The sequence below is a fragment of the Otolemur garnettii genome, unplaced genomic scaffold (genome assembly GCF_000181295.1).
Source record: "Otolemur garnettii isolate 467f Iridium unplaced genomic scaffold, OtoGar3 scaffold00128, whole genome shotgun sequence".
NCBI classification, from domain to species: Eukaryota; Metazoa; Chordata; class Mammalia; order Primates; family Galagidae; genus Otolemur; species Otolemur garnettii.
The window spans coordinates 1,691,586-1,700,909 of NW_003852523.1; the positions used below are offsets into that span (position 1 = coordinate 1,691,586).

General features: G+C 49.5%; 1 protein-coding gene across 2 annotated transcripts in view; it reads right to left on the bottom strand.

Moving 5' to 3' along the window:
• Positions 1-8,666, bottom strand: part of PRDM15 (PR/SET domain 15) — a 52,229-nt gene extending 43,563 nt beyond the window's left edge. Inside the window, exons 1-4 of one of the 2 annotated variants that reach the window (XM_012810284.2) lie at positions 8,624-8,666; positions 7,929-8,022; positions 6,228-6,381; positions 3,797-4,049 (exon numbers count right to left, since the gene is read on the bottom strand). In XM_012810284.2, coding sequence (XP_012665738.1) covers positions 3,797-4,049; positions 6,228-6,381; positions 7,929-8,022; positions 8,624-8,660 — 538 coding nt within the window. In that variant the 5' untranslated portion in view covers positions 8,661-8,666. Of the gene's footprint in view, positions 1-3,796; positions 4,050-6,227; positions 6,382-7,928; positions 8,040-8,623 lie in introns of both variants that reach the window. The other variant, XM_023518124.1, reaches the window with a different exon arrangement.
• Between the last annotated feature and the right edge of the window lie 658 nt (positions 8,667-9,324).

A 9,324-nucleotide genomic window follows, 5' to 3' on the forward strand; every position in this document is an offset into this window, starting at 1 on the left:
TCCTTAATGAATATTACAAGAAACTTTATTCCCAGAAATATGAAAATCTGAAGGAAATCGACCAATACTTGGAAGTACGCCACCTTCCAAGACTTAGTCAGAACCAAGTAGAAATGTTGAACAGGCCTATATCAAGTTCTAAAATAGCATCAACTATACAAAATCTCCCTAAGAAGAAAAGCCTGAGACCAGATGGCTTCACATCAGAATTCCACCAAACTTTTAAAGAAGAGCTAACACCTATAGTACTTAACCTTTTCCAAAATATAGAAAAAGACAGAATACTACCCAACACATTCTATGAAACAAACATCACCTTGATCCCCAAACCAGGAAAAGACCCAACAAGAAAAGAAAATTATAGACCAATATCACTAATGAATATTGATGCGAAAATATTCAACAAGATCCTAACAAACAGAATCCAACAACACATCAAACAAATTATACACCACGACCAAGTGGGTTTTATCCCAGGATCTCAACGCTGGTTCAACATACGTAAATCTATAAACGTAATTCACCACATAAACAAATTAAAAACAAAGACCATATGATCCTCTCAATTGATGCAGAAAAAGCTTTTGATAATATCCAACATCCATTCATGATTAGAACACTTAAGAGAATTGGCATAGAAGGGACTTTTCTCAAATTGATAGAGGCCATCTATAGCAAACCCACAGCCAATATCCTATTGAATGGAATTAAATTGAAATCATTTTCACTCAGATCAGGAATGAGGCAAGGTTGCCCATTGTCTCCATTGCTCTTTAATATTGTAATGGAAGTTTTAGCCATTGCAATTAGGGAAGAAAAGGCAATCAAGGGTATTCATGTAGGATCAGAAGAGATCAAACTTTCCCTCTTCTCAGATGACATGATTATATACCTGGAAAATACCAGGGACTCTACAACAAAACTCTTAGAAGTGATCAAGAAATACAGCAGTGTCTCAGGTTACAAAATCAACACCCATAAGTCAGTAGTCTTTATATATACCAACAACAGTCAAGCTGAAAAAATAGTCAAGAACTCTATTCCATTCACAGAAGTGCCAAATAAGATGAAATATTTGGGAGTTTACCTAATAAAGAATATGAAAGATCTCTATAAAGAGAACTATGAAACTCTAAGAAAAGAAATAGCTGAAAATGTTAACAAATGGAAAAACATACCATGCTATTGGCTAGGAAAAATGAACATTGTTAAAATGTCTATACTACCCAAAGCAAAATATAATTTTAATGCAATCCCTATTAAAGTTCCACTGTCATACTTTAAAGATCTCAAAAAAATAATACTTCATTTTATATGGAATCAGAAATAACCTTGAATAGCCAAGACATTACTCAGGAATAAAAACAAAGCAGGTGGAATCACGCTATCAGACCTCAGATTATACTATAAATCCATAGTGCCATGGTATTGGCACAAAAATAGAGAGGTAGATGTATGGAACAGAATAGAGAACCAAGAGATGAACCCAGATACTTACCACTATATGATCTTTGACAAGCCAATTAAAAACATTGAGTGGGGAAAAGATTCCCTATTTAACAAATGGTGCTGGATGAACTGGCTGGTGACCTGCCGAGGACTGATACTGGACTCACACCTGTCATCACTAACTAAGATAGACTCTCACTGGATTAAAGATTTAAATTTAAGACATGAAACTATAAAAACACTAGAAGAAAGTGTAGGGAAAACTCTTGAAGAAATTGGCCTGAGTGAATATTTTATGAGGAGGACCCCCTGGGCAATTGAAGTAACATCAAAAATACACTACTGGGACCTCCTCAAATTAAAAAGCTTCTGCACAGCCAAGAATACAGTAAGAAAAGCAAGCAGACAGCCCTCAGAATGGGAAAAGATATTTGCTGGTTATGTTTCCGATAAAGGTTTAATAACCAGAATCCACAAAGAACTCAAATGTATGAGCAAGAAGAGAATAAGTGATCCCATCTCAGGGTGGGCAAGGGACTTGAAGAGAAACTTCTCTGAAGAAGACAGACACATGGACTACAGACATATGAAAAAATGCTCACCATCCTTAATCATCAGAGAAATGCAAATCAAAACTACTTTGAGATATCATCTAACACCAGTGAGATGCCCCAACCTCCAACTGGGAGGTTCAGCAGTGACCCCCAGATCCACATCCTCCTGAAGCCTTTGTAACAGGGTGTCTGCAGATGTCATCAAGTTAAGATGAGGTCATGCTGGACTGGGGAGGCCTAAGTCCAGTGACCAGTGTCCTATGAGGACAGGACACAGGGATCCAGGGAGAAGGTAGCGGTGGAGCCTGGAGAAGCACAGCTACACACCAAGGGGCTCCAAGACCACTGTGTGGCCATGACCCAGAGGCCAGGGCTCCCAGGGTGAACCAGCCCTGCCAAAACCTTGATCTTGGACTGTGGACTCCAGGACTGCGAGATGACACTTTTCTTTGTGTTATGCAGCCCTCATGCTTCATGTACCTGCCACCCTATGATTAGGGACACCAGGAGCATTTTACAACCTCGATCATAATGTACAATCATAGGACAGACTAGAACCTTCCAAATACATTCAGAATCGTTCTCTACATATAATATACATAAAACCTTTCCCATGTGAGAATCACGTCATCTGAAGGGTCAGAAGGAGAGTCAATGTCTAGTCTCCTGGTGAGCAAACAATCTCTGGGGCAATGATGAGTAATGTTTGTGCCCCTTAGTAGTATTAGGGTAAGCGATGTGAAATAGCCATTTTCCAGGTCAAAAAGATGTCAAGCAACAATTTCATGTAGCTTCCCAGGTTATGGTAAAGAGGATCTGTACCACAGAGACCAGAGTGCAGGTGAGACTCAGGTGCAACAGCCCCTCCCTGCAGACAAAGCAACATCCTGACCTTGGGTAAGCAGGACAAGCACGTGGGCAGATCCCTCACGTGACCCCCAGTCTTTCCTTACATGCCCATATGTACACGTGCGTGCAGACCTGGGAGGGGCAGCTGCAAGGATAATGATGGCACGGGGCCAGACTCAGGGGTCCCATCCTGATCCCTCCACCTGCTGCGCTGTGGCCTTGGGCAAGTTCCTTGACCTCTCTGTGCTGTTTCCTCGGCTGAACATCAGGATACTGCTCCAACCTCAGATGGTCAGGAGAGCACATCGCTGCCTGGGAAGTCTCGAGACAAAATCTCAGCACAGCCACACACTGCAGTGTGGCCTCTCGGTGTACAGAGACGTGTGGAGGATGGCGGGCCCATAAGATTGTAATGCTGTGATTTTAGTGTGTCTCTCCTCTGTTTAGATGTGTTCAGACACACTCTTACCACCATGTTACAGTTGCCCACAGTACTCAGCACTGTCACCTGCCTATGGGTTTGTGGCCTGGGAGCCACAGGCCATGAGAGCCAGGGGCTGCACCATCCAGGTCCACATGAGTACACTCTGAGAATCTGTACAACAAAATCAGCTAACAACATGTTTCTCAGAATGCACCTGTCCTTAAGTGATGCCTGACAGTCTTAGGTCACGTTACATCCGAGTACCCAAATTTGCCACGGCAGCACCGAGTGTGGGGGAGTCATCTCCCTAGCAAGGGCCTTGCTCAGGGCTGAGCTCATCTATGGACTGGATGTCTAACTGACAGACAGCCCGCCCCTCCCCTGTCCCCCACCTCCCAGCCAGCTGGCCTGGCACGACCCATCTCATTAGTGTTGGGGGTGCAAGCAGCCTAGGGGCCGACAGCCCTCCGGCCAGGCATGAGGAACAGGGGGCCATAGGACACAGGGCCCTGCCACATACCATGGACACTGGAGCAGGCCTGCTTCAGCATGGGCTTGTCCATTTTCTTGGCATAAAAGGCCGCGTACCAGACGCGCAGCTCGGTGCCGGGGGGGATGTCCCTGGAGGTGGTGAAGTACACATCGCTGCCATGCTGGTAGGCCGTCAGGTTCTGGTGCTCGGGCTCGGCCGCCGGCCGCACCAGCATCATCCAATTGCAGTCATCCTCGTTGGACGTGTCAAAACACACGGGGTGCCCGTCCTTCTGGAACACCTGGGTGAGCCCAGCCCAGTGAGGGGCCAGGGGAGGGGCCAATTACCTTTGGTGCATGTGTAGCCTCTGGTGCATGTCAGAGGCTTGGAGACTGTGTTGGGCTCCTGCACTTGACCTGATTAGGTGGTCACCTGCTTAGGTACCCGACCTGGTTAGGAAGGGTACAATGACCATGTGGCTTATACAGGACAGGCTGGTCACAGGCAAAAGGAAGCAGCAGACATAGCACAAGGCCCGGGTGTCATCAGCACACCTAAGCTCTACACCCGGCCCGGGTGTCATCAGCACACCTGAGTTCTACTCACGGCCCAGGAGAATCATGAGTTCTCACTGGTTTCTACGGTGTGAGGATGTCTAAGTTCTGCTCCTGCTCCTGCTCCTGCTCCAGGGGGCTTTGGAACACCTGCACTCTAATGCTGCTCCAGGTGTCACAGGGGCACCTGAACTCAATGTGTGTCCGGTAGTAACTGGGACACATGAGTTCTACCTGTGGTCTAGTGAGCACCCAGACACCTGAGTGCTACTCTGGGCTCTGCCGGAGGCATGCAGGTGATACTAGCCCAGGTCCTCGGGCTCCAGGAGCAGCCCCCTCACATGCAGAACAGCACTACTGCTTTATGGGCTAAAAGCAGGCAGGGAGCAGGGAGAGAAACATAAATATTTTGAAGTTTAAGTCAACCACATAAGCACAGGAGGGTTTTGTCCCCTACTTTCTGATGTACCCTACTTCCCCACCGTAGGAAGAGATCTCTCCCCTCCCCTAACCTCTTCCTGCAGAGGCCCTCTACGGACAGAGCCTTCGGGAGTGTGGGGAGGGAGCAGAGAGGACTCCCAGTGCCTAAGGACCTCCCATGGCCATGGAAGGTGCTCTGCAGACGGGACCCTCCCTGCACTGGGCACCCAGGTGCTCAAGGCCGGCACACCTTGAAAGCCACAGGGTGCCAGACAATGTCAGAATCAAGCAGCTGGAAGACAATCAAGATGGGCACAGAGGCCACACATCAGACCACGTATGTGCCACGGGAGGACAGCACGCACAGCTGCCTCTCTGAGCACAGGTCAGGCCTTCTCATTCTTTGCTTTCTTTTTTCATAGACAAATCCAGCACCTTTCCTTTTTCCCTTTTGCTGAAATCTGCCTTTTAAGCTCAGTTTTTCAGGGGCTTTTTTTTTTTGGAGACAGAGTCTCACTATGTCACCCTGGATAGAGTGCCGTGGCATCACAGCTCACAGCAACCTCAAACTCTTGGGCTTAAGCAAATCTCTTGCCTCAGCCTCCCAAGTAGCTGGGACTACTGGCACTCGCCACACCTGCTGTTTTTTTGTTATTGTTTTCATTGTTGTTCGGCAGGCCCAGGCCAGATTCAAACCCACTAGCCCCATGTATGTGGCTGGTGTCCTAGCCGCTGAGCTACAGGCGCCAAGCCAAGCTCAGTTTTTTAAAGGCCTGCCTAACAATAAACTTACTGACTTCATCTGCCTGTCCAGAACAAGTGGGCCCCTTGAAGGGTCTCTGGGAAATGCTCCCTCTGTCAGCAGGTATTTTGTGGACCTGCACCCCTCCTCACTCACTCATCTCACACGCCCCTCGAAAGGCTTGCCCTGCACTGGTACCACACTGCGGGCAGATGAACGGTGAACAGCCCTCCTCACCTGGCCTCATGCAGCTCCCAGAGGTATCGTATTAAGGACTCTAAGCCTCCCTTGCAATTAACATCCACTTTGTTTTTCTCAGTTTCATGTAAAAGTGGGGAACAGCTGTCTTTGTCAGTCTGATGTGCTTTCTAGAGCTTCCAAACTCTGTACTATTAACTGGTGTCTCATCATTGCCTAAACATGTGCTCTGCATAGGTGTGAAAATAACCAGACTGATGCATTCCTGCAAAAAACGGCCTGATAAAACCTTCGGCATCAACCCAGGTTGCAGGAGAACTGAGGTCAGCATTTTTGGTTTAAACCTGCATACATTTCAAATATACTTTTCATTTTTTTGCAAAATGAAAATGATTAAATCTAACTTTGATGCTCTTGTGATATTAAAAAAGAAAAAGAAAAGAAAAGAAAACTAGTTTTTGGAAATTAAGCAGAACTGCAATGTTCAGCCCTGTCTCCTTTACAGTCACTGAAACTCCAGTTAACACTTCCATGCCCTCAGGGAGGGCTGCACAAGCGCCGTTACCTTCAGTGGGAACGCGGACTCCTTCTCCCATTTAGCAACCCTCCTGGACTCGAACGGACCGAACTGCGTCCGCTTCACAAGCTGAGTGACAGCAAACACTCCCTCTGCCCCATCTTCTAGCCGTCTGATCTCCAAATTCGGAGGAAGGGATGACCTGGAAAGGGAACAAAGCCAGAGACTCACGAGAGGACGGCACTCACACCGGGGGACTGACAGCTGGGATAACCTCCAAGATCATTTCCCCTGACCACTGGGAAGCTTCCAAAATCAACCCTCAAGGTGGTAAAGAGCTGCCTTCCTCACACGTGCCATTTGAGGACTGAGGCAGAAGCTGTGACTCTCCCAGGCCATGGGTATCAGCTGTAATTGCGTGGCCACAGCCACACAAGATGGACCGTAAGCCCCAACAAGATTCGCCCGGAGCACATGCTGGAGGGGTCCTTTGCTAAAGGTTTTGTTTAAACTCCTGTGAGAATGCAGGGCACCGAGTGCCGTGGACAAGAGAGCAGACCTGGCCTGGCAAACATCCACAAAGGCACGCATTCGGGGAGGGAGTGAGGGAGGACCACGAGGAACCATGTGGGAGTGGCATGAGAAAGACACAGGCGCCACAGCATCCCGAAGACCAGGAAAGGGTTTTGGGCCAGGCAGCACGGGGCCAGTTGCACCCAGGATGTGGCCTGTTTAGCTAAAGTAGAAGCATGTTAAGGATGGGTACCCAGGGGAGGCACAGTGGGGACCTCAGCATAGGGCCAGGCTGGGCAGAGCCCAAGACTTGTCCAGAGCAGAGGTGGACACCAGGATACCTGGAGCACATCAGGGAGTGAGAGGTTGGGGGGCAACCAGAGACCTATCACAGAGGGTCCAACTGTGGGACGAAAGGTTTCAACTGAGAGTTCCTGGGCGACAGGCAACCCTTGAAGGTTTCCAGGAAGATGAGACCTGATCTGCTCTCCGCTTCCAGCAAAAATATTAACCTTGCTGTTTTGCATAGAATAAGCCACACTCAGGGAAAAAAAATAAGCAGGGTTGGAGGCAGTCAGAGGCTCCAGGCAACAGTACTGAAAACCAGCTTCCTGGCACCAGCATGGGCAACATCACAGCAGGGCCAACTCATGTGGCTTCAGAGAGGAGTGGGCCTCACACAGTTCACCAGCTCTGGGCCGCCAGGTGATGCAACCTCCCCAGGCAATGTGGAGGGCAGAGCAGCTGTGTGGCCCTGGGCCTCCTCCCCTGGCCTGCGGGCATCATTTCTAGAAGCTGCAATGGCTCTGCCCCTTCCCTGTGCCCTCACCCAGTGTCCCCCATTGTCCCCTGGATCCCATAACCCAACTGGGCGGCCCCACAGTGCACGTGTCAGCACAGGCCTGGTCAGAACTGCAGAGAAACCCCACAAGCAGATGACATTGTGGCTGCTGCTGCTGCTTGGGACACCAGCCATTTGGCAGGTCAGCTATCTTGTGGACACCATGCTGGCCTGGGGGTAGGGCTCCTCATAACAGCAGACTAGATCAGAGACGCTCATCCTGGTGGCAGGACTGCTCAGCTCAAGGGGATGGACATCAGGAACATGGGCTCAGAGTTTCCACCCCTTCTCCCCTGCGCAGAGGTAAAGGCCACCGAGCTCCCACAGGTGACAGAGATGACCCCATCCGACACCCACAGCCGGGAAAGTGAAAACACCTCCCAGTGGTCACTCACCTCGCCCGGCTTAACACGAAGGAGTCTTTGACCATGACCACTGGGCCCAGCTCGGGACATTCTGAGTCGTGGTACTGGCTGCAGTCTTCACACCCTGTGAGCGACACCCCACTGTCAGAGCCTCAGGGGGACAGCTTCAGGCAGGAAACATCCACAGAACACAAACCTGGGGATTGAGGACCCCTGCCCGGTAGGGACAACCCATGGTCAGGAGGCACATGTGCAGGGACTCCACAAAGGCCAAGGACACCACATGGCAACAAGGCCCATCAGTGATCCCCAAAATATGGGGGCAAAACAAGACCTGGCCCCAAGGGAAAGATGCAGTTCCGTGGACAGCTCACGTCAGACAGTCACCTCCATGGTGACAAAAAGAGAGAGTAAGTGCAGGTGCACAAATGCTGCCCTCCTCCCCTGGGACCAGGGAATCGGACCCTGGCTACTCTCCTGAGTCAAGTGCCACCCCTGCCACATGCCCTTTGCCAGGAGCTCTGAGAGAGACAATACTGCTCAAATCAGACCCCTGACTCACACTGCTCATGGGACTGTGTTGCTTAGAACAATTCCAAAAGAAATAGCTTTTCTGTATCCTAGAAACGCAGCCCCGCCCACATGGCAAGTGCCATGCCTGCCTGGTTCTGTGAAAGTGGTGGCCCCAGGCAGCCGGGGGTTGGGGGGAGTCGGGGGTCACTTACAGATGAACATAATCTCTTCACTCCCATCTTCTGCCATCTCTGACACCTGTCAGGACATAAGACAGCCTGTTAATGACAGCTTTCCTAAAGCAATATTTAAAGACATGTCCTGTGAAAGGCCCCCCTTATAGATGGGAGCCGGGGGGCCTGGGAACATCTCCTCACCTAAAATATTGCTGCTTTCTAACAAAAGCAATGGGTTTGAATGTCCTCATGTCTAGGAAGTCTTCACGAACCAGACTTTCATCTTTTCACACAGCCACCAGTTTCCATTTGTAAAATAAATTCATCATTTTTCAAAGCCAGTGTTCTCCCTCACTAGGCAGTGAATTCAACAAGGGCAGCTGTGTCAACACGACCTCCTCCTTCCTTTAACCTGCATCCAATGCCCCGTAAATACCCTGGAGAGCGTTTCTCTGGGGACTGAGCAACACGTGATGTCCAGGACAGCTCTCCTGCCCCCACATAAGCCAGTATCATCACATCGGGTCACTTCTCTTTCCTGCCTGTCCTTTGGGATCACTTCCAGAGCGACCTGCACAGTGGGCAGCTGAGCACACACTGCCCCTCCCATGCACACAGCAACCTGGACATTGGTTGCCCTGGGACCTCAGATTCCTGAGCTGGAAAATGGAAATGAGAGTGCCCACCTCACATGGTTTGGGAGGGGAGTGAGACACAGCGTTTGTGACCAAATCCAT